This window comes from Magallana gigas, chromosome 4 (genome assembly GCF_963853765.1).
Source record: "Magallana gigas chromosome 4, xbMagGiga1.1, whole genome shotgun sequence".
NCBI lineage: Eukaryota > Metazoa > Mollusca > Bivalvia > Ostreida > Ostreidae > Magallana > Magallana gigas.
In genome coordinates, this window is record NC_088856.1 from 30,920,963 (window position 1) to 30,947,512 (window position 26,550).

Genomic DNA, 26,550 nt, shown 5'->3' on the forward strand with positions numbered 1-26,550 from the left:
GCATATAAAATTGCCTATTTATCATCATATCGTCATACATTAATTTGTCTAATAGTATTCTCTTCGATTATTCAAGCCGCAGCATAAATGAAAAATAATTAGCAGCGTTTTCACTAGACACATTTCCTCCATTTATGTAAGCAAAAGCAATACATAAATACTAATATATGATATTTTTTCTTCAAACTTGTAGCGTGTAAATGTACTTCCTAAAGGCAGGAAGTTAAACAAATGCACTACATACACAACATTTTTGCAATTATCTTTTTTGTTTAAAGAAATTAATGAAATTGTTGATGACCAAATCGATGTTTAAAATTAAATTCCAGAACATGGATGTCTATTATTATGTAAATGTGTTTCTATGCTAGTTATATTGTAACATGAAATAAATGTAAATATCAATTGCGAGTAGATATGTTTTATTTATTTCATTGTTAATTGCCCTTACATGAACTGTGATATAGACTATAGCAATGAAGCAATTATCTCACCTGGTCAAATTCCCGTTTCGCACACATTTTTCGATACCTAATTTTCAAATGTGTGCAAAACGGGAACAAACCGTCCCCATGAAGTATGCAATCGGGTAAAACACATATTAAGAACATATCAGCTGCCAATGAAACAAATTTTATAAACCTTTGGATATTTTGTTACATAATACTACATGTATCATAAAGAAATATTAAGGAATAATAATTATTGGATACAATTGCATACATGTACACATAATCTTTAGATTAAATGTGTTTTTGGTTTGTTTATATATTTCGGCATTTTAAGGTCAGACGACACGTTCCTCGAGAATCTTTTTTGTATCTCCTCGTAATAAAGAGTTCCAATAAAAAATATTAATTTTATAATTACTTTAAAAATGATCAAAATTTACTTGGATGTGGTCATATGTCTATATGGTCGAGTGGTTAGAACCGTGACCGCTCACTGCCAGAAGCGTAGAGGTTCTAGAGGTCGTGAGTTCAAAGCCCCGCCCCGGCGGAGATATAGTGAATTTCGCTGTGCTGGAGATGTACTTATTTCTATATCAGCAATTCAAGTGTATTTTCAAGATTATATAGGAAATTGCATACTCTAGTATTTTGCAGAAATGCCTGGTAAGGTACCCTAATTTTTTGCAAGAAAGCTTGTCAAAGTAGTAGTAAACCATTAACAAATTCCTGGAAAAAGTTATCTAAAATTGAAGAACGTGTCGTCTGACCTTAAGTTTAACCTAAACCAAAGCATGAGTTTTTTTTCTCCCTTTAACATTTTTTTTATCTTTAGATTATAAAACTTGGTATCATTTTATTTCTACACATTAAATCTAATAAAGATACTCCATTAAAAACTAAAGGTTTCTTTTATTAAAAATAATAACATGACATTCACCGCAATGGCGGCCACGACTTCCACAGAGTTACTTGCTCCTGACGAAATGGCTTCAATTACATTTCTGTCTTTCCTGTGAAAATATAAGATTTAAATATCTCTGACCAATGTCCAATCAATATTAATATTAAAAGAAATTTTTGCAGAGTGCATGTGAAACTTTTATTTAATGATTTTCCAAAACAAAAATTGGTACACTTATCTTTTATGAATTTTGCGCAAAAGATATCACTTCAAAAATTATTGTAGGTGCATGAAATTTTTTGGGGAACATAATAAATTCTACTTCTCTTATTTACACGCTAAATAGTGATTTACTTTTTGTTGTATTAACACTGTATTTTTTGGTACCTTAAAATCATTTAATATTTATTCGTTTGATGAGATTTCGGCGCTTCTGATTGGTCGAAAAATTTCTTTGATACCTGCATCAATAAAATTTTTGGCCGGATCTACTTTTCTCAACTGTTCTGATCTAACACTATTTATAGAACGGGAATTTCCAAGATAAACACTGTCAACAAAATGTAAAGTTGTGTCTGTTTTATTGTCAGCAAACAAAATGCAACCTTGTGAATATAAAAACTTGAAAGTTTAACCTTCAAAATAAACAAAACACATTATTTGATTCACGAAATAGAAAATTAAGCGTCTTCTCACGATTTCGTCTGCTTTAATTGAGATCAATCAACATTTACAGCGAGGCTGGCTGTTCCTTTTCCAGGAATATTATAACGAACATATAGGCCTATAAACTTTCACGGTAACACTGCTGTTCAAATTTGGTAACGATGATTTTTAAATTTACACACGTACATCATCGGTCATCAGAATAAGCGTCGTAAAGAAAAGCTATGAGTAATGCATCAACTCCTTCGGCGCATTCCAAGCGACAGATATACCATTTAAGTACATCACTGGCTATCTAGTTACCACAACGTTTACAAAAGTCGCTTATACATACTATTCTCTGTCGACATATAATCTATTTTCATCCACGATCGCCTTTCCTTGGATGGTTATGTCCAGTTGCATATTCCAGCGATCTCGCTTTTATTACGAGTTTTTCTGCACAGTGAATAATATCACAAGCTATCGCATGTATTTTCCTTTCGTTTTCAATTCAGCTGGTTCAGATTTTAACTCACTATTTGTGTTTAATCCTTTAATTCAGCTCAATAGCTCTGCATCAGCTGAAGGCGCATCCATTTTGAATATTGTTGCTGTAGTTGTTTTGTATTCATACGCGCCGCTTCATTTACATTATTTACCTTTTTGATCAATAACACTTCACATTTTTTTATTTGAAAATGTTTTATTAAATGATAAGAAATGAAGATAATAATTTTTCTATTGATCGACGTATCAAAGAAAAAATTGACCGAAAAACTTTTTCATCAATGCGCTACGCGCATTGATGAAGTTTTCCGGTCAATTTTTTCTTTGATACGTCGATCAATAGAAAAATTATTATCTTCATTTCTTAAGTGAAGTGAGAAGAACAATACGTTATGTCAATAACTCTCATACGATTTGCGATTATTTTTGTCAAAATCCTTCTGGTTCGTTCGGTCTCTGGGTAGGCGAGTTTGGAGATGGCGAGAGCGGATACATTGTACCACTGGTTTCAGATTTTATATTTCGTGTTTTAACTTGCATATATATTGTAAATGTGTAGTGAAAGTTAAATTCTATCAAAGAGTATCTCCCAACTTTCCCTTTTTTTTAAAGCGGGCAAATAATATGTTATAGAAATTTAAAAGTAACAATGTTCATAAAGAAAAAAAGAGCCACAAAGTGACAGTGTGAATTTACATATTGTGGTTATTTACGCTGGTTGTCTCATGCGCTTTTGCGACATTAAAGACGTGTGAATATAAAGTATATGAATAATGACAACACCTATTTGAATGAAGTAAAACGACTTTAAAATAGTTTTGTAAACTTAATAATTAACAACTGCAGCAAAACGGATTATTTAGCACTTTACACACTTACTTCTTAGTTAATGGTGGAAATAAATTAAAAAAAATTAACACATACAAATTTAACTCTGAAAGGCTGGTAATCAATTTTCGGACAGTTTTATTTCATTTCTTTTCATCTTTAGGAACAGTGTACACATACATGTGTAATTGGTTTCCCCGAACAACATGGGATGTTGAGCTAAAGAAAAGAGAAGCACCACCAAACACCACTGTCGGAAACTTCCCTTACAAATACAGATGAGGTGGATTCTGATGATTGCGGGACTTGACATGTCACACTGCGTTGATTTACATCTACCACACCCGTCACAACTTACTCTCCCAAAGTGTTTTGTTATACCAGGTGCGCCAAGAAACGGAGTGTGCATTTTTTATTTGGACGAAAATGCAATGAGAATGTGGTTAGAAAGGGGGTGGAATGGCTGCGTTTAACTCTTGGAAATAAACATTTTAGGTAATACACATCGCTGTAAACGATGTTGTTTTTAATATCTTATATTTTAAGTTATAAATCATGATCAACTCCCGTTTGGTATGTGTTTAAGATTTGTTTTATTGATAACGCTTGTGGTATATTGGAGAATAATGTCCACAGCATCTCAATGATCTCGGTAATAACTGCGGTAGAATTTAGAATTTTCATCGGCGCAAGGTACATGTACTAACATGGCCTTAATGACACTTTAAATCAGATGCCGTAAATTAGTAAGGCTCTAAAATGTATAGAATGACCAAAGGCCATGACATCTTTCAGAAATCATCAAAAATAGGTAAATCTATCGTTGATGGGCGTGCCGATCAAATTAATGTAACATTTTGTATTTGATTACCAATTTTACATAATCATCAAAAAATCTTATCGATCTAATTTTAGAATATCTTAAAAAATTAACAATATTAAATTATCCTTCTTTAGCGACGCAAATATTTTCGTTTTCGATCCCGGCCACCTCCTGGTAATTATCAAATGATGTCCCTGCAAATTATTTTTTTAGAGAGTGTCACGCGCATGTATTGGCTTTTTTTAATATTAACGAAAAATCTATAAAAATATAAATATAAAAAAGTTTTATGAAACCAAGCTACCGATCTGAACGGATTAAAAGAGATTATCTCATCAGCCGGATGTTTTGTTATTTAGTTGTATCTCTGTAACTTATTTTTGACACCCCTGGATAACCTAGTCACCTCAGTAAAATATATTTTTTCTACAAGTAAAATGTTTAAAATCTTAAATATTGAAAAAAGAAATGCGACAAAATTCAACTTGGCTGAAAATGTTTTTCTCATCATCATCATCATCATCATCATCATCATCATCATCATCAAAGTCCCCCCCCCCTCCCCCAACAGAAAATCTACAATAAATGTACTTGTATTTACTACTTCCAATTTGAGCGTTGATGTTCTATGAACATGATATTCTGCAACTTTCTCCATCCCTGACGTACATGTTTGCAGCGCCATTTATTGTTTTATGATATTCATTATTTATATGTAAAGGATACACATCTGTATATTTATGACACTACATGTTGTCATAGTAAGAATTAATTCACGGGATTATTATTAATTTGCTTTCAAATTGGCTGCTAATTTTAAGAATGAATTTTAATCCCGAACCATATTTTTTCCAAATATATATTATTATCAATCGTCCGAAAACTCCTTTCTTTCGCGTATTATTTAAACAATAAAATGCTTTCTTTGGTGATTCATGAGGGTATGAAAGTAACAACTACAGAAAAACATATAACACATGACCGGCGTTAGTCGTTAGTTTGAGTCGCGCGTTAGTCACTTGCTGTTACATGTATATGTTGTGTCCGCAGACAAATCACTTTATCTACACTGTCTCAGTCCACCCAGCTGCAACCGGGTACAGGCGTACGTTGTAGGTTAGCCTGTGATATAATGGCGTCTCCGTGTCTCTAATCCGCTGAAGCATTGCGTAAACCGGAGATAATCACCTTCCATTTACGCCTTCTTGGCTCGGAGTAGGATTTAACTAACTTATTATATCCCATAGACACAATAAGATATATTTCATCAATTGATTTTTTTTCCTTGATGTGGGTATGAGAGGGGCGCACTCTGAAATATGAAAATGCAAAACTCACTTAATAGATAGCTTTTTATTGTGTTGTATATAATTTTATTTAATAATAATAATATAATATAATTGTCCCTTGGTGCCCTATGTGGTCAGGTCAACAAAATCATAGTTTTCACTCCCCTGTATAAAATGCTATCCTTCCACTAACTGTCATACCTTGAAAATATATCACAAATGCATAATTATATAATCTGTCTACATACAATTGTATATAGACATATATACAAATACATATGTGGGGCTGTATATAATGTGTTTGTATCAATAATAACACATTGATTTGAGGGATTGTGGACTTGCAAATAAATGTACACTCTTTCATATGTGTATGACAACTTGGTATGTGTTAAATATGTATATCAGATGTACATCCCATTGAAACTTACTATGCTTACTTTCACTTGATGCAGTCAAAACATTTGAAATGGACGGGAACAAATTGACACGGACGTCTGAGAAAAGCTTATTATAGTGGAAGGGAGTTCTATCTGAGGTACATGATTGTACATATGAATATAAATAATTATATTATAAAGCGTCGTATATTTTTACAGACTGGCAATGGATCTATACCATTGAAAATAGTTTTACAAAATGGCAGAATCTAATAAGTTTATTGGTATAAGTAAGTTTATGATCTCAACTCATTATTATAGTGGAAGGGAGTAATTTAAGTAAACCTAATTGAGTATTCAGTTCAACATACTAGACATTTGTACTGCAGAATTGAGTAAAGAAAATGTAACTGAAGGAGTAGCGATTATTAAATTCTAAAAGGGAAATGAGGAAATTAACTATTATTAACAGAGTTTACTTTTAACAGTGAAAATACTCAATATGAGGTACGGGAGGTAACTCGAGTGAATAAACGTTGTCAGGTGACTCTTTACGTACAGCCATGTTTTATGGAGTGGGTAGATAGATTTAAGCACGGTATGTATTCCTCTATTTAATTTCTCCATCAACTCACCATGCGTCGAGAGTTGTTTATCAAATTGCTATCAAATATATGTTTAGCAATGCATGTGTATTTGGAAAAGGCCTAAAACCTAATTTTGAAATAAATATTTTTTAGACGCAAATAATAAATACGGGTTGATTGTGTTTAATAAAATATTTACTAGTAAAGTGTGTTGGCATACGCTCACAAAGATTTTCTTTGCAACAAAAACAAGGACGGGACAATTCGAATTTATGTTTTTTAAGTAAACAAAAACATCACTTTCAGGCTATAGACTTTTTTTTTCACCAAAGTACACATCTTTATGTACACCATTTACATACAAACTTCGTCACAAGCTTCATAAATTTTTATTCGTAGATCAACTATGGATCCCCATAACAGTGCCCAGGATGTTCACCGATGTGACCTTTGTGAGACCGCCATAGTAAACAGCTACTGTGACTTTTGTCACGTCAACCTATGCACACCATGTATAGGCAAACACATCTCAGATGGATATGACAAACATAAAATAGTCTCTTTTCAAGAACGTAAATCAACTCTCATTTATCCAAAATGTGAAATACATCCACACAAAACTTGTGAATTTCAGTGCAAAGACTGCAAAAACATTTTGATTTGTTCTTCTTGTACTGCATCTGAACAACACAGGGGACATGTTTTCGTAGATATATCAACTGTGTACAAGGCAAAGAAAGAAAAAATTGAAAAAGATACAGAAGAGTTAGTAAACACATTATCTCCTAAATATGAAGAAATAGCACGCGACCTGGAAAATAAGCTTGCCAACCTGGATGAAGGATATGAGAAACTTACAACAACAATGTCCAAACAAGGAGAGCAATGGCACAGAGAAATCGACATCGTCATCAACAAAATGAAAACTGAAATAAAGGAGATAAAAGTGAAGCACAGAGACATTTTACAGAAACATTTAGATGAAATCAAACAGACACAATCTCTCATAAAGCAAACATTACTGGCCATAAATGAAATTGAGAAATCTACCGAAGTATCTCCTGCCATTAAATACAACTCTAAGATCAGAGAGTTCAGCAAGCTTCCACCCAAGATTGAGGTATCACTGCCAAAATTCATTCCAAAACCGATAGACCGTGAGAAGCTGTATAGTTTGTTTGGACAGATCACCCCACTATCTACTGCTACAGAAGAAAATGTCTTGTTATTTAACCAACCCACCACTTCAGTCAGAGAACTCCTGGATGAATCAGAGCTTGTTACCACAATACAGACCAGGCATGAAAAACTACGCAATGTGACCTGTCTAAATGATGGTAATATATGGACGAGTGGAGAGACCAATGATATTAAATGCTTCAACATTAAAGGTTCACTCCTTCAGACAATCAAGAAAAAATCAGGTATATTCCCCATTGATATAGCTGTAGACAGTGATGGGGATCTACTGTACATAAATGGAATAACAGAGACAGTGTATAAAGTAAAGAATGGACAGACAGAAAAGTTGATTAGATTACAGGGATGGAGGCCTCGTAATATGCGTGTCGCATCTAATGGTGACCTCCTGCTTACCATGTACAATGATGATTACACTCAATCCAAAGTTGTCCGTTACTCGGGATCTACAGAGAAACAAACAATTCAATTTGATGATAAAGGTAAACCTCTGTACTCGGGGAATTATTATACTAAATACATCACAGAGAATAGAAACCATGACATATGTGTAGCTGACCGTGAGGCTGGTGCAGTAGTGGTGGTTAATCAGGACAGGAAACTCAGATGGAGATACACTGGTCATCCCTCAGTTACCAAGAACAATGCATTTAAACCCTATGGTATCACAACAGACAGCCAGAGTCATGTACTGACAGCAGACAGAGACAACCATTGTATCCACATTCTGGATCAGAATGGACAGTTTCTCCGTTACATTGATAACTGTGATCTGAAGCTTCCTTGGGGTTTATGTGTTGACAATAATGACAATCTGTTTGTGTGCGAGTATTACAAAGGCAATGTAAAGAAAATCAAATATTCGAAATAGATACTGTAATTTGTGATTGATGCCAACAAACATGATTGCCATTTTCTAATCTTTTCACTGAATTATTCAAAGAGATACAATACGAATTTCATCATACTAAGATGCAATTCTGTTAATTCGTGTTTTTATCAATAAAATGTGGTTGTAAATAGCGTACATGTGGTTTTATTTTAGATGAATTTTACCAATGTCCTAGATTGTTTTGAACCAATTAAAAGTGTTTTAAAGATACATTGTACGGCTGGACTCAGAATTCATATCATGTGTAATACCGGTAACTACCTTATACATTGTGCATTGTGTACAATATTCTATCAAACAGTATCCCCCACCCTTTTTTATTTTTTGGAAAAGCGTGTATATACTGTTGTAGAAATACAAATATTAACAATGTTTATGTAGAAAGAATGAACCACAAGGTGACAGTGTGAACTTATATGTTGTGGTCATTTACACCGGTTGTTACATGCGCTTTTGCGACTTCAAAGACGCGTGTGTATGAAGTATACGAATAATGACAACACTGATTCAATTGAGGTAAAATGACTTTTAAATAATTTTGTAAACTTTCTAATTAATAATTGCAACAAAACGGATTGATTAACACTTTACACAGTCATTTTACTTCTCCGACAATGTTATATATAAATCTGTAGAAATTATAACAAATAACAATTTTAATATCTGAAAGGAACATAATCAATTTTCTGTAAGGCTCGTTTTATTTTTTTATTCACCTTCAATACAATTAATGTCTAATTGACAGCCACATGAAATGTTGAGCCGTATAAAGGGAGCCACAACCAAACATAGTACTATACTAAACTTCCCTTCTAGCATTCTCACTGATAATTTAGGGGCTGGAGACATAATTTGTTGGGGGTGTCTTGGAACAGCCGCGTGTAGCTGTTGAAAATCAAACACGGCGCTGTAAATGACACTAACCCTTGTCATCTCTGTTTGTTTATGGAAAATACAAAGTTTATAATTTATAACTCATGATCAACTGGAGATTGGTATAATTATGTTCAAGATCTGGTATTTTATTGATGACGTTCGTGGAATATTGGAGAATAAGGTCCGCGGCATCTCTTTGATCTCAGCAATAACTGTACTAGCAGGCACGTGGCTTTGTTTTTGAAAGGGGGGAGGGCAGACTCCTCCAAAAAATCCTGGATCTCTTAAAAAAAGGTTCCTTCCCCAAGTCGTAATTTGTAGGGGTTGGGTGGGGGGAATAGAAGTATATCTATTTATAACTTCGTTTTTACCCATATTTCCTTATTTCCATTTCATTGTTTAACATATTCCCTAAAAATGGGTGGGGGCGCATGATATTTCATTTTTCATATGTCAATTTATGAAATCTTAAGAAACTTCATCGGCGCTTAGTACATGTACTTAGTCTAACATTGCCTTAATGACACCTTAGGAAGGCCTACTTTAGTTTTCATTGCACATGTTTTTGCGCATTCTAGTAAAATACAATGTATTTATATTTTTTATGATTTTTTTTTCGATATCATTAAAAAATTGAATACAATAAATAAAATACAGATAAAAATATTTAGAATTTTAAGGAAAAATTTATTTTTCAAACGATTTTGCCGTTGCCATTGTGCTTTTATAACGTCACAGTATGATATAATGAAGCTTTGTAGGAGTGCGCAGTAAGAAATAACATAAAAGAAAAAGTAAAAATCGCATGCCGTTGAAAATCTACACACAGAATAATACTATCCTCCAGTCAGGGTATTTTTCTTAATTTTTTAATTAAACCATTCTACCAAATGAATCTATATTTGTAATACTTCAAATTTATTGCCAAATCTGGCGCATTTTAATATTTTGAGATGGTCTCCACTAAAAACCAGACGGTAGAATTTACTACTTTTAATATATATATTGTTTAAAAGTTTGCTTCGAATTAAAAATGATAATTTCCTATACATTCTTATTGTAAAAGAACCTGTATTTTGAGATTGAACCTTAAAAGAACCAGACGGTCGATTTCCTTAAAACTCTGTAAATTAACTAGGATTGGTGTAAATTACATATGGTTAAAAAAATTTCTATTGTATCTTTTCCACCCCCCCCCCCCCCAATCGGCCTCCTTAAATCACATATACCTTAGACAACAAAGCTATAAAATGTAAAGAATGACCAAAACCCGTGACAACTTTAATAAAATCATTAAAAAATAGGTCAATTTATCTTTGATGGGCGTGGCAATTAAATATAAATGTAACATACCAATTTTACATATCGAAAAAATATAAGCTGTCTATTTAATACCTTTAGATATTACAAATATTTTTATCCTTCCTTTGCAACGCAAATATATTTTCATATTCGACCTCGGCCACCGTCCCGGTAATTATCTAATGTGGTCCATGCGAATTTTTCTGTTACAGAGTGTCAAACACATGTTTTGGAATTCTTTTTATATTAATGAAAATCCTATAAAGATATGTTTTATGAAACCTAGATATGTATACAGGTCTGGACAGATTAGTGGAGATTGTCTTATCAGCAGGGTGTGTTTGCTTTGTTATTTAGTTGTATCTAATTTTTGACACCCCTGGATAACCTAGATCATCCGGATGAAATATATTTTTTTACAGGTCAAATATTTGATATCTTAGATATTGTAAAAGAAATGTGATAAAATTCAACTTGGCTGAGAATTTTTTCGCATCTAATTCAAAATAAGATCCTGTTGTCTTCTTCATACTAAATTAATTGTCCTGTTAATAATCTGATGAATTTCATTCAGAACACCCCCCCCCCTTCCACAAATATGAAGTACCTAAATGTGGTGCAGAAGCCTTGCATTGAAAATTTAAATAAGTAATTAATCAAAGCTGCAACATTGTAATTTTATAGCGTATATTTTATTTTAAAATGCGTTTAAGGAGTCAAAAAGCGCAAAGACATAGCAAAATGCATTTCGTTGTCAATTCTGAATTTTATGGCAAAATAAATTATAAAGGACCACTAAAATGTAATTTACAATTTATGAATCTTATAAACAAGTAAAGGAAAAAAATGTGTGGCACTGTAATATCATAATTACGTACTATATGTATTATATGACCTTGTGCGTATCACAATTTTTTAACACAGGTACAATACTTTCATAACATGTATATTGATCATATAATTCATAAATGCGATAATGCACGTTTAAATACACAATCATACATGTATCAAAGATGCACACAAATTCAAAATAATATTATTACGATTACTTTTATTGGCTTCGCTCAGTCGAACATACATGTTAACCACGTGTTTCTAGTACAAAAATACACATCCCCCCTCAAAAAAAAACCCAAAGAAAAATAAAAAGAAAAAAAGAAAAAAAATGTCAAAAAAGACAAACAAACACATTGTCAAATAATTCTATTAGATATACCTGTAGCTAGCACTTTCTCGAACACACACAAATTGAATGCAACTTCATGTACATTCATGTAGATCTACCGTTGAATGATAAATATTTCGTTCTTTTTGCTTCAGTGTTACGTGAAAAATGGTTTTATATTTTCGAACTTTTACTACAGAATAATCCCCTCGCTGCATTATGTTATCTTTATTCTTTTTCTTCCACATTTTCTATGTATTGTAGTCTTTATAAAGTAGACCTGTAAAAGAGGCAACTTATCAATATTCTGAATTTGGTAACCAGATTCTATGTATAGATGACACAATCCACAACAATTTAAAAAATATAATAAATTCTATTTTCAGATCATGCAAGAACGACGTTTATTCAGTTTTTCAGTATTTGAAATACACTATCTAAAACAAATTCACAACAAATGACAAAGTTGATTGCTTCCGTTTTGTTCTTTAAAAACCTAAAAATAAACACACGAAGGAGCATTTTACAGACCCATATATACAATGTACTGACCTGCTATACACCCTGTCAGGAAACACGCAACGTTTCCAGCCACCATGGCTCTCACGACAATCTGCGCCAAATCCCCCCGCCGTGAGGGGACCAGTGCCGACATCCCACCCAGAAATATCCCCATGGATCCAATGTTGGAGAAACCGCATAATGCATAGGTGGCTATCACCTCAGATTTGCCCTACAGTGTAAAATACACTATATATTGATAAAATAACGGTCTTCCAGTTATGCCTGACAAATCATCATAATTAATTGATTTTTCCCCCCAGATATACAAGTTACAATCCCGAACAACTTAATTTTAGTTTAGAAAAGTTAATAATCATAAATATTAAAAGTGTAGTTGCCACTGCATATGTAATTTAAACCTGTATGCTAAGAAAGTTCAAAACAAAACAAAATATATAAAAAAACCTTTTAAAAATCAAAAATGAGAGAAATTAACAAGCACACACTTTTATTTAGAGACCTAAATAAGATGGCTAAAAATCGCCAAGAAAATGCATTTGCGACCGTTTATAAAATTAGCAAATTCATGAAAGGGAAGCAACTTTATATATTTTACCGACATGATTCCTTTCTTCAGCGTTTGATTGACATATGGCAGCACTATATCATCTCCCTGATAGTACCAGTCCGCCGACGAGTTCCACTGAGCGGTATAGTCCGTGAAATTCTTTTTATTGGCAATGAGAACGGAAAGTTCCTTGTAGGCCAGAAACTCGTTGGTAAATGTCTTGATGCCAACTAGCTCGGCCACTTTACGACAGTCAGAAACATCCGTACCCATGAAGTATGCGATCGGGTAAAACACATAAGAACAAATAAGCTGCCAACGAAACAAATTGTACACATGAAATATGTTATCAAATAGAACACATAAGAACATAGTACATGTATCTTCTACCAACAAACAAATCGTACACATTGTGAGATCTTTCAAACATTACCTTCACTATATACTAGTAATTCATGCAGTTTTCTTTATAGGTTTAAGGCTAAATTTGCTATTTTTTTCTTAATATAATCTCGCCGTAATGCAACGATGTAACTCAAAGCAAGACACATGTTGTGCATGTATTTCTAACATCTTTGAATTAAAATATACACCAATTTTAATTTTATTTTAACAAAAATGTGTTAATTATAACTTTTTAGCCTCTTTCAAAAGCAACACTTTTTAAAAATAATACTAAATTGAAAACCTGGAACGAGAGTCCATCCACTCCGACACGGTCACCGAACCAGTCCAAGGTCATGTTGACGAATTCAAGGACACAGAGGAAGGCCATGACATTCACCGCAATGGCGGCCACGACTTTGACAGAGTTACTTGCTCCTGACGAAATGGCTTCAATGACATTTCTGTCTTTCCTGTAACAAGATAACTTAAAGTCTTAAATATATCTGATCAGTGACCAATCGATGGTCACGTTAAAAAAAATTATGCAAAGTGCATGTGAAACTTTTTAGTTATTTTATTTGAAAAAAAAATTGGGACTTCTTTTTTTTGGGGGGGGTACCTAAAAGTGAGAAAAATGATACGTAATATCAATAAGTCTCATACGATTTGCCCATTTTATCAAAATCCTGTTTTCTGGTCCGTTCGGTCTCTGGGTAGGCGAGTTTGGAGATGGCGAGAGCCGCAGGGGCAGACATAACGGAGGCGGTGATCAGGTGGTTAGCGGGCACCTGCAAAAAATACATGAAGGAAAAGATCAAGCTTGTGTCATTTGCAAAAATGTATATACACTATTCTTCAAGCAAGAAGAACAACAACAACACTAACAACAACGTGGAGAGAGAGAGAGAGAGAGAGAGAGAGAGAGAGAGAGAGAGAGAGAGAGAGAGATATGAGGATATTTAATTTGATGATACATGTAATTAATGATGATATAAGATGATGAAATGTATGTATACCCCGAAGTTGATATAGGCTCCAAGCACGGACCCGGCTATTGTAGCAAACCCCCCTGCCATAACGGCATGAAGTTCTGACTTTGTCATGTCCTTCAGGAATGGTTGAATCATCAATGGAGCCTCGGTCTTAAATTTAAAAAAATTCAAAATGGGAATGAATGTTCAGTTGTCGCTTGCAAGAGTTATGATTATCAACGCAAAAATATGTATTACAGACAAAATATCTAAATAAATATTTAGAGAAACTCACCATGCCTACAAATATGTTTCCTGCTGCGTTCAGTGATTCGGCGGGAGAAGTTCCTAAACAGAAGGAAAGGAACATGCCCATTTTCTTGACGATCACTTGCATCACCCCGAGGTAGTATAAGACTGACGTCACTGTGTAAAAATATACCACCACTGGAAGCACCTGTCACGAAAAGAGAGAGAGAGAGAATGAGAGAGAGATAGAGAGAGAGAGAGAGATGAGATGAGATGAGATATAGTATGTTTAAACCAAGAGAATAAGATGATGTGAGTATGAAATTCAAAAAGTGAAAGAGGAAAAGAATGCGAGAGAAATGAAGAATATGTAAGGTAAATTTTCGGGAACTTTCTTTTAATGCCATAATTTGCTGATGAAATGAACTTACTCTGAAAGCAAAGAGTGAGTACGTGGTGACCAGAATATCACCAAAGAGGAACGTAGCACCGGCATTTGAGTAGTTGAGAAACTCTGTCACTCGATCCCCTAACCATTGAAATGCCTGGTAACCCCACGACGTCCTCAGGATAACCAAAGCAAAGATGTACTGCAATGCAAAACCCCAGAACACTGGCCGCCACTTCACCTTTGAACATTAAGAAAAGTATCGATATCGGTTCACTTGGTACATTTAAGGAGGCTTAGTGATAAAAAAAATACCGATAAGATACTGTATACGGGTTTATTTATGCCTCGTGTAATTTTCGCCCTTCTACATATGCAATTGGTTTTGCCCCGTCTTGAATTCGCCAGGACACAGTTATTTGAGACACTGGGAATTCGCCCAGTCTTAAATTTGCCCCTGACAACAAGGGCAAAAAGAGCGAATATAAAACGGAGGCGAATATTATATATATCTTTTTTTTTCTTTCAGGTATGACTTTTTTAAGCTACATGTATAACATATAATCTAGTTAAGAAAAATTCGTTATATTTAAACTTTAAGATTTTAAGTATTTCTTTGTGAATGCAAAATGCTTTGAAATACATCATAAAGATGCTGTGAAAAGTGATCCAAATAAATACCTTTGCAGGGTTCTTTGAGAATACGTAAAAGATGATAATATACAGTGCCAGACCGGCAACAGAGATGGCATTTTGTGGGTAGTCCAAGAGGACGTCATAGATGATGTATGCAGCGAGGGCAATAAACACTGCCAGCATAAGGAACCTAAGTAAATTTAAACTATATTCAACTCAAAATGTCTAGAATGTAAGAACTGATTTTGTGCATGAGTTGTTCGTCTTCCCTGCAACACAAAGGTATACAGAGATTTCAAACAAACCATATTTATGAAAACCTGTGGTATTTATGAGCAAAAGTGTGAATTTATTTCATAAATTGCAAAAGCAGTATCGATCGACCAAAATATGATTAATACTGTAACATATATCTGCTAACATTGTTAAATATGCAAATTAAATTTGAAAAATTTACGAACTTTCCGGTGTGTCGCTTTTTCTTTTTTCTTTTCTTTTCTTTGGACAGCGACCTCTGTTCCGAGCTAAATTTAAATTTGAAGCCAGACAGTCGGTTGAAGATGTACAAAAATAAAATTAAAACTCCCAATATGGTACACACTAATAAACGAATGGAACCCTCATCCCCATACCTGTAGTACATAGCATAGCCAAAATATGCGAAATACAGAAGTAAAAGCACAAGTTTAAATAATAGTTTGATTTTCGATCCATGTTTGCTGAGAGTACCCACGACTCCGGTTTGGATTTTATTTGCGACCCGAGCACATCCGGTGTAAACTTCATCATCCGAATTTTTCTTCTATTTCAAGTTTGATGCTATTATGTTGTACGGAATCGCGGTGGTCTGATAATCCATTCTAAAACCATAAAAAAACACTAGTAAAAATATTTTTATATCAATGATATGTTTTTTCCAAATCTTAAATTAATGGCATTAGAAAGACGACCTGCAATATAACCTTCTTAAACAGGATCTTTTGGAGATGTCAATAAATCATTCCATAATTGAACCCCAAAAACCAGGATCTACATTTTTTTCTTACGCTTGTACCTAACATTAGCATAGGAACTCTTTAAAATAGTATGTACTATTTTCCTGTAGGAAGTAGGGAAACTTGTTTGAAGGTTCAAAGTAAGATGAATTATTATATCTAATCTATTGTGTCAGAATTCCTTGTTAGGTCACCTGAGTCACTGGTCTTCGTTCGCCGTCATGCGACGGTGGTCGTCCTTTAACAGTTTTACTTTTTTAACTTCTGGAAAACTAAAAGACCAATTGCTTATTTTTTGGTTTGAATTGTCTATGGGACATGATAAATCTAAGTTGCGAAATTTATTACTGTTCCATTTCTGGAACCTTATTGGCTTAACGTTACCAAATATGAAAAACACATCTACTTCTCTTCTCCCACATAGAAAATGTTAAATGCATGGCAATGGTGTTCATAAAACCTTCTACCTAAATTGTGAAATTTATGGTCACTGAGTGATGGGTTCAGGACTTCGGGGCGGGGCGGATATGGTCATATAATGAGAATGTATTCAATCTTAGAAAGTCTTATTCTATGAGTGAATGCATGATTATCATCATGACGTCCATAATGAAGCCCCCTACCATAACTGTAAAATTCATGGGCCCTAGGTCAGGCGGTCAGGACCTTTGCTGTGGCCAATATGGTCATTCAATGTATAGTGATAATGCGCATGTGCATGTATATAGTCTTAGAAACTTTGAATTGATGTTTGCAAACATGAAAATGATAAAAAGCTTGGGGACCAGTTAGAGAAGTTTCGGATTAGGGATTAGACTACAAAATGAAGCTTTAGATGTAAACATAAGACTCTGAAACAGGTCCTTATAGAACCATGGTTCTCGGGTAATTTTTACGGCCCGTCGGCCTTTTGTTAGAGATCATATGCAAGGTAATTGATACGCAGTACGCACTTCTGTAGATCTGTATCCTAAGTTTGTCACTCCTTGGTTTGCGGGTTTCATTTCTATAGAAGTCACTTCACTGTCCATCGTCGACGGTTTCTATGGAAAATGTAAAAAAAAAAAAGGTGGAAGATGACTATTAATTGCCGAAATGCCTATATTTGGTCGTTCAAATACTGTCATTGGACGAAGTTTGGGTCATTTTTTTTTAAATTTTACCTTTGGTTGTATACCTTTGCATCTAAAAACAACTGTCACATCAAACGGGATATTCATGTAATGCTGTTTCTACTTTAAGAGTGGTAATGATACTTGTAAAATTCAATTTTGATACCGATTTGATTTATTAGAAAAAGATAAAAAGACAATGACCTAAATTGCATTTTAGTGTCTTTCAAGAACATATGCACCTTTAAAGCTTGGAATTTAGAAAAATCTAAGGAAATCATAAGATTTATTTGACCTAATCTATATCAGGAGAAATTACCCTTGAATGTATATAAAATGTCTTGTTCAAGGTTTGCATCCTCCTTTTTTCTCCATTTATTGTCTAGCCTATTCTGCCTGAAATCTAAGACTGTCAATTGAAAGATAACATATTTTATGTGTTCTAAGAGGGTCTTTTAGTGCAATTTGGCACAGAATCCAGATGTTTGCACAGAAGGCCTTGTTAGGATATAATTTGCTATTGAGAGTGGTTAAACAAAGTCGTTGCAGCGATTTATCTTTGGACAATGATAACGATATCAAATTTTAAACAAAACTAGTCTTCGAATGTATACATAAAATATCTCACTACGATATGGACAAAATTGAAGATTTAATAACATTACGGAATATGTACTGTAAAAGAAATTATTATTTAGCGCCGTTTTAAACGCATGTGTTTTATCTACACTTTATGTTAAAAAGGAACGCAGAAATCAAACAAGGTTTAATTATAGAATGTAAAGGTATTAAAAACTAAAATGTTGAAATGTTTCTATTACAATTTTGTGTTTATACCTAAAAGCAATTCTCATAGTATTAGCAAATCATAATACTTAATATTCATATAATTGAATGCACACATACGTTCACCTTTCTGATATAAATAACGTCTAAAATATCTTTCTTATGTACAAGTATATCAAATAAAGTTATCATTGTAACTACTTAATAGGTTAAAAAATATTATAGAGATATTTATAAAAATACTGTTTCAGCAAACACATTTTAATCTTTAAGGTAGTAAATATTATATATTGGAGGGGCTTCTACTTTGATTTTAAATATATATATATATATATATATATATATATATATATATATATATATATATATATATATATATATATATATATATATATATATATATATATATATATATATAATTTTTTTTTCTATAAAACAAAATCGTACAAGACCACTCCATTTTCTGTCTGGTTTCTCTATTTTGAAATAAGATGCTACATACTTAGTACCCTTTTTTTTAATTATGAAAACATTTTCAAACTTGGTCGCACATTGCTACCCCCATAAGTTTTTTTTTCTAAAAAGGGTATGTATTAGGTATTTATTGGCTGAAATAGCACAACCTGATATTCAAATAATAATAAACAAGAGTGAAATCAAAACACACTGTATATCGCTGCAATAAAAATAGATAAATATGATGCTGTCAAAATGATGTGGTCAAACTTTACTCTAAATATAATTAAAAACCAGAGCTGACATGTATTGCTACTAAAAACCGTTCTCCAAATACATATGAAATTTCAAACAATGAAAGTGATCGTTAAAATCAAGGGAGTACATGTAATTAAAATATTTTATAACGCCTTTCACATACCATATAAAAAAGTTTCAATATATCCCCACAAACTCTCGGTTGTTGTAAAGTTTATAAACGAATTGGCAATCAGTTTTATAATATGTTTTTCTCATTCAGTTTTTAATGGAGTCTATACTCGATATTGTTTCAAAAGATGTTTTGTTCAGCGTCAAAATGAAGTGTGTGTAACCAATGGTAGTATTAAGTAAAGTCGTGCGCCACCATTAAAGAGTCTCATTTTCTAACATGTTATAAATTTTTTTTATCTACATGCCCCTGCGCGTTTTATGTGTATACAGGGAAGAAAATACCCACTAGATTAGACCCACTCCAACAGACTTCCGGTATGATTAGAATATAACCACACATGCATACAAAGAAACATTTTCACAGTTTTCAAGAAATAATATCAATTCAGAATTTTTTGCAAGCATGCAATATGATGTGTTCTATAATATTTTCTTCCAGATATTGATATAGTAAAATTTATTGCCAACCCTTACACTAGAAAAATCAATGCATTAAGAAATTAATTTCTTATTGACCTATTGAGAATACTAAAAAGGCATGAATCATTCAAATAGAGTTGCCTTTCTTTGATAAAGACCATGTGCTTGGTTGATAAAAAAGATATTTTTGGGGGCAAATATTTGTAGAAATTCTATAGGACGCTTTTCTAAACTTACGCAGTATTATTTTAATTCACACTAAAACAAATCGTGTTTATTACGTGTACGTATAGCTTTAAATAGTCATATTGTTAGTTCCACAATGTTTCAAGTAATAAAACTTTTATTGAAAATGAATTAAATTGCTTTTACATTTTCATTCTAAATCAACATTTCAATGCAACAATATATTCGGAAACTATATATTTCAGCTGAAATACCCCCATCAACCTGTCAAATTCAATAAAAAGCAAGCAAAGTTCAGTATATTTTGAGGCAATAAAATCAAAGAATAGAGCAATATATTGCATGTGATCATACAAATCTAATCGAACTTTATTTCCGAGAAAAAACAAATTCACTATTTTTAATGATTTCTTAATTGATTGATTTTGCAATCCAGCAAAACAACTTGTCTGGGTATAAATGTACGCATTCATTGAACTTTTCAAAGGTGCATTCATATACAAGTATGCATTGTTTAGATATTCCAATGTCAACATTAATTCAAGTACATGTAGCTATAATAAATACATACAATCATACATGTAATTCATAAACAAATGTGGAAATTGAAATATTATGAGAAAAAATGAAAATAACGAGTTATAATTGAGGTACAGAGCTCACAATTCTTTGTTATGTAAACAGAGCTCAGGTTAAGTTTTGTGTACATTTTGTAATTGCTGGTTTAGATCTAAAATGAATGTGCAAATGCTACAAACTACTTTCTTTTATTATGTTGTAATCTAATCAGCAGAAAGAAAAATCAGCTTGAAAACCTTTTTAACGGTATACTAGTATCGGATCAATATAAATAAAAACATAGCGCAAACCTTTACATAATTATTTTTTTATAGGTATTCTGAGCTCTGTACATGTATCTTGCTCATAGCTCACAAAATTTGCTTGATCATTATAAATTCCTTACTTAAAAAGGCATTGTAAACAATAAAAATAGAAAAAAATCAAATTTGACCAAAATCATGACCATGCCCGTTTTAACATCTTTTGCTATTGAGTTTGGTAATAACCTGTAGATAATCCCTTTACAATGTAAGAAAAAGAAAGATAAAAAGTAAATTAACATACGGAATTTTTAAATCGCTGTGCAATTAACTGTTCGCAACACTATCTATAAAGATGGCCGCGGACAAATTAAAGAATCCCAAGGAAGGCTAAGTGTGTCAATTTGTTTGCCAACGTTGCGGACACGATTTTCTTAATGGCTTTGATAAAGCTTGCAGTGTCAATAGTGCTATCTGCGTCCGATAAACTTTCTAACATCGGATTTAATAAGATGTTCAAGGGAGAATTTTTTTAATTCAACAAATGTAGTTTGTACCGGATGTATTAAGAGACAAACTCACTTAGAGAAAAATCACAACCGAAAGCGCATTATCTTGCACGACATTTATGAAAATGAAGTCACGAAATTGTTGTGTCATCCTCTTGGGTGGGTGCATGGTTATCTCTTAGGGACCCGCGGAGAGCCTCGATATTTTGTAAATAAAAACCTGTAAGGGTCATACCACCAGGAAACGAATATCTCTGCAAGGTATGTCGCTAACACGTAACCTACATGTACAAGTATGTCCAATTATCAAGTTATTTGAAGGCTAATTAGACAGGTAACATATAAATATCGACAGGTAACTCATATATTCAATATTGTTTATTTTTATTCCTGTGTGTCTTATTCTTATTTTGTGTTTTGGAATCAAAATGAAGAATTACAAACTGACGTATTTTGACATTCGTGGAAGAGCGGAGCTTTCACGTCTGCTCTTTGCCGCCGCTGGCGTACAGCACGCAGACGACAGAATCAAAACGAATATTGGCCAGCGCTTAAACCAAGTAAGTTCTCAAATAATTAAAGACACCCGACATTATAAAATGTCTAACCTCATGTTTCTGTGCATATAACCATTTTTCAGTTACATTTCTTCATATTTCTTAAGGGGATGGAGGGGAGGGATTCGTACAGATATTGTGCAGTTCAAACGCCCGCATATTAAATTATTCAGATGATGATTATTGTTCGTTTTGTCATTTAGTTTGAGAGAAAAATATTGTTCATACCATGAGAATACTATTTGTGAATAGAATTTTTATAAAGCATGAAATTTGTACACAAGTAGAATACTCATTGTTATATCCATAGAATATATATGTACATTCATTATTTGTAATTACGTAGAAATGTTAACATTGAATTATGTTAATTATCATTTTTGTATTTAACATTAAAACGTATATGATTGATTACCATAAAGCGCGAATTTCTTCTTGTGATAAGAATTCCTCTACAGACAGAATTGTTGACTAGTTGGATTTAACCATGCATCGAATCCATTGATGAATGAGACACGTAAATTAATTTTTCAAAACGTTTTAATTTCATGGTTCGATTGATTGCACGCTACAAGTAGCACCTGGTGCAAGATGAAAGAGAATGAAAAGGGGGGAAAAATCATCAATGATAATATCGATATTTCGAATGACTGATAGTCTTTGGGTAAAAGTTTTTCTTTTGTTAAAAAAGAAGATCAAGCAAAGCACATATATGTACGAAACCATGCACCGTAAAAAAATGACTATAGTGTGCATGCTGAACTAAGGTAATAAATTTAAAGCACAATTATCATGTCGCACACAACTACATGACAGTTCATATACCACTGATGACGTAAATGTGAAAACATTGTACATGTAAAACTAATTGATGACCAGAAAAAAGGAAAAGAAATATTTGAAATAACATTTTTGTGATTCACTCCTACTTAAACACATGGACATGCCAATTTTATTTTTAAAATCTTCTAAAGTCTAAACAACCCACCTACATGTAAGAAGGATATACATGTGTCGATTACCCTTTCAGATTCTATTGTCTTGGTGCAGGTGCACTGCCCCCCCCCCTTTTGTTAAAAAAAAAATAACCCACTAAACCACTTGTTATTCTAAAATTATGAATCATTATAGCATTGAATGATTTATTTTTGACGTCGTCGTGTCAATAACTGCCGTCAGGTGAGCAGACAAATTGAATAACGCGCATTAGCGCGTTATGATAATTTGTCTGCTCACCTGACGGCAGTTATTGACACAACGACGTCAAAAATAAATCATTTAATGCTTATATTTACATTCCCTTACTGATGAAATCAATTATTTACTTAAATACATCGATATAAATTGCATATAACGGAGGGAGTAAATTAGTAACAGCAAGAACAGCTGATTTATAAAACCGGTTTTAACTGGTTATCTAATAGACTGTTGAGATGAGATCGACGAACATGAACATATAATCCATGAAAAATAACTCTTAAAATTTTGTTTTTAATAATGAAGTAAACTTTTTTGTTGAATAATTGTAAAACATGGTGTTTTAAAGTTGATAAATTATTTTTTTTTCACCAATATCATAGAATTCACTGTTTGAGAACTACTTATGAAAATTACTTGTAAATTCATACGCAGTGAATAGGTGTTGCATTTAGAGGCATTTAAATATCAAAGATTTTAATGGAAAAACAAAGTAGAATGTAAATATAAGTATTTATATTCATCAACTTACATGTATATACAGGAACAACATTTTTTATTTTTTTAAATTTTAAATTCGAGAGAAAAAATATGACTTTTACCGACTGACATTCATTTTTACCGATTAATGATAAACAGAAAAAACGTGCGGCCCGTTAAAATTTCCGTGAAGATCGTATTATTTATTAGAGCACGATTTATAGGAATGTATCAAAGCCGAACATTCATGTATATGTGGATATATAAAATGCACCTATGTTGTTTCATTTATTTTAAGAAACGCCTCAGGGGCAGCTACCCATTCTAACGATAGACGACACAGCCACTTTGCCCCAAAGTCTGGCGATAGCAAGGTTTCTGGCTCGAGAATTTGGTGAGAAAGAATTTTGAAAATTATCAGTGAACGTTTGTCAAAGTTTTGTTATATACACGGTAGAGGCGTTTTGTAGATGTGGAGATTATTTTTACGTCTGCTCATACATTCATGTAAATATTCTTGTTCTTAAGCGTGGAAAACAAACTCAATGTGCAGCAGGGCGGGGGCGGGGGAGTGGGGGTGGGTTGGGGTTGTAAGTTTAATCACGGTACATTGCATTAATTTTGTAACTAGTTTTAGAATCCTACTGCTCAGGTTAATTTTCCGATTTAAAGATCCATTTTCGTCAGTTCTCAAAATTCTAATCTTTTGTGTGTGTGTGGGGGAGGGGGGGGGGAGGGGGGGGGGGGAGGGGGGGTATAAGGGGATAAGAAGGGGTGTCAGGTTGACCGTAGAGCAGTGTAAAATTTAAACAAGTTTTAGAATGCTACTGCTCAGGTTAATTTTTCCTGGATTAAAAGACTTAGTTAAGTGATGTTTTAACCACGTTAATTGAGGAGGGCTTCGCCCTCCCCCCTCCCCCCATTTTCCCCGATGTCGACAACTATATTATTTCATTTTAGTGTATTAACATACCGGTAATTCAATATGGATAACATCCTCGTTTAGGTCTTAGTGGGAAAACTAATTTGGAGCAAGCGCAGTGCGATGTCATCGTCCAGACGACAGAAGACTTGCGAGCGGAATGGGTGAAGGTCTTCCGAGAACCGGATGAGACCAAAAAAGTAATTTACCCCCCCCCCCCCACTCACACACACAAACACACACACAAAACGATGATTATGTTTACGATCGATATTTGAAATTAATCATTATTTTAAGATTTAGTTGTTAAAAATTGCCAATTTCAAGCCATAAGCCATACCAAAATTCATAATATTTAAAGTTTTCATATACTCAATATCATACCATCAAAGGGGGTTTTCCTATAATTATCCCCCCCCCCCAAAAAAAAACCCCCACAAAAACACTGTGTATATTCTAAAGGTGTGATCTCTGTTTATCTTTTTAAGGCTGAGCTACAAAAGAAGTTGGTTGAAGAAATCGTCCCAAAGTTTTGGAAAATTTTCCAGGACACACTGAGTTCCAATTCTTCAGGATATATGGTTGGAGACGGAGTATGTTTTTTTTTAACATATGCTTCATAAATTTATTTTCATAACATGCACAAATGTATGCAAATTTGATCATAGTCTCATTTTTTACAATACATTAGTTTAAGCTTGCCCCAGTATTATGGCATGGCTTTGGTGTCATAAACCTGAGATATCTGTACGTAGCTAATTTTCTTCATTGTGTGATATGATACAGAGATCCATGAAAACATCCAATTTTTGAAAACTTCGAACGTTAATATTACAGTAACTGTACATGCAAATCACATTGATTCTGGCTTATTGTGTCATGCATATTGAATTTACGACTTATTGTGCATCCAATCAACATTGTTGACAAAGAATATTGATAATTTTTCAAATAATATCGAGTCTTGACCGTGGAGGGGGGGGGGGGTCAAGACTTATTCTATTCTTATAAAAGTAAGCCAAAAATTGACAAAGAGAGATAACTCTAGCAAAATTAAACGGACAGGAAAGATTTACTTTACCCGGCTATCAAAGGCGTTTAAGAAAAAAAAAATGAAAATTAAAAAAAAAAATGCTTATATAATGACAAAGTTATAAACCCATAATCTATAAACACTGCAATTATTAAAAATGAAATTGTGATTTTGTGCGAGAGGTTTTCGAGAAAATTAAATCAATAATAAACCAAAATCAATCAATTTCTTAAAAATGTCAATGTTTTTCTTGTAGATGTTTTGAATTTAAACAATCTAAACTTGCAATATAATAATGACCAGAATCTATTTTCATCTTTTTAGTTAACGTTGGGCGATCTCGCCGTATATGACGTCATGGAGATTCATACGCGAGATTATCCAGATCTCATCAAGAGCTTTCCACAACTTCAGACGCACAGGCAGAAGGTGGCGAGCATACCAAACGTCAAGAAATATCTAGAAAATCGACCGGTCACCCTGTTCTGAGAGTTTTGTCCATGTATCCAATATTTTGTAGACACGTGAAAGGACTTCACTTTTTGATTCGGCTCAGTTAATTTGTTACATTTATCCGAGGACAAACAGTGTTACAGGAGTAACGGTATTTCGAAATCATCATCATCATAGCCCTTCACAGACATAAAATTTATACATACTTGTATTTACCACTTTGATTTTGGGGATTGATGTTTTCTAATATACATGGTATTGTGAAACGTGATCAACTCTGCTGCCCTACCCTAACGTGTAACCTACATGTACATGTATACAGCGCCAGATATTGTTTTATGATATTAATTATTTACATTTAAGGTAATGCAGTTGTATATTCATGGTACTACATTTTATGAAATTTAAATAAAATTGACGGAAATTATGACTTTTCAATTATAGTTGCTTTTTGCTACTTTTAAGAATAAATTTTAATCCCAAACCACATTTTTTTCTAAATATAAAACAATCGTCCGAAAACTCCTTTCTTTCACGTATTATTTAAACAATAACATCTTTTCTTTGGTGATTCAAGTGGGTATGAAAGTTTCAACTTTGCAATAAAAATAAAAGATACATGACCCGCGTCAGTCGTT

General features: G+C 33.2%; 3 protein-coding genes across 3 annotated transcripts in view; 2 read left to right on the forward strand and 1 right to left on the reverse strand.

Moving 5' to 3' along the window:
- The window catches only part of LOC136275049 (glutathione S-transferase 1-like), a 47,701-nt gene extending 21,380 nt beyond the window's left edge, over positions 1-26,321 (forward strand). Inside the window, exons 3-6 of the mRNA XM_066083316.1 lie at positions 23,803-23,898; positions 24,511-24,626; positions 24,915-25,019; positions 25,784-26,321. Of these exons, the coding sequence (XP_065939388.1) occupies positions 23,803-23,898; positions 24,511-24,626; positions 24,915-25,019; positions 25,784-25,948 (482 nt within the window). The 3' untranslated portion in view covers positions 25,949-26,321. The remainder of the gene's footprint in view (positions 1-23,802; positions 23,899-24,510; positions 24,627-24,914; positions 25,020-25,783) is intronic.
- Positions 6,366-8,638, forward strand: LOC136274657 (tripartite motif-containing protein 2-like). The gene is made up of 2 exons (XM_066082034.1): positions 6,366-6,426; positions 6,815-8,638. Exon 2 carries the CDS (start codon positions 6,822-6,824, stop codon positions 8,484-8,486), a length of 1,665 nt encoding a protein of 554 aa, XP_065938106.1. The 5' UTR covers positions 6,366-6,426; positions 6,815-6,821; the 3' UTR covers positions 8,487-8,638.
- On the reverse strand, positions 11,376-15,738 carry LOC136274658 (solute carrier family 28 member 3-like). Its single transcript, XM_066082035.1, has 9 exons — positions 15,599-15,738; positions 14,961-15,158; positions 14,576-14,737; positions 14,326-14,451; positions 13,973-14,097; positions 13,611-13,779; positions 12,971-13,234; positions 12,403-12,583; positions 11,376-12,130 (listed from the first exon to the last, which is right to left on the reverse strand). The coding sequence occupies exons 1-9, from the start codon at positions 15,734-15,736 to the stop codon at positions 12,102-12,104; spliced, it is 1,392 nt and encodes a 463-aa protein (XP_065938107.1). The 5' UTR covers positions 15,737-15,738; the 3' UTR covers positions 11,376-12,101.
- Positions 26,322-26,550: the final 229 nt, after the last annotated feature.

Bases quoted from the DNA above. Each gene is read 5' to 3' on its own strand.
- LOC136274657 (XM_066082034.1), top strand. From the start codon at position 6,822: ATGGATCCCCATAACAGTGCCCAGGATGTTCACCGATGTGACCTTTGT.
- LOC136274658 (XM_066082035.1), bottom strand. From the start codon at position 15,736: ATGCTGGCAGTGTTTATTGCCCTCGCTGCATACATCATCTATGACGTC. The intron at 13,235-13,610 runs GTTTTCAATTTA...TTTCGTTGGCAG, and splicing joins TGGATGGACTCTCGTTCCAG to CTTATTTGTTCTTATGTGTT. The intron at 12,584-12,970 runs GTAAAATATATA...TTTACACTGTAG, and splicing joins TGAAGAAAGGAATCATGTCG to GGCAAATCTGAGGTGATAGC.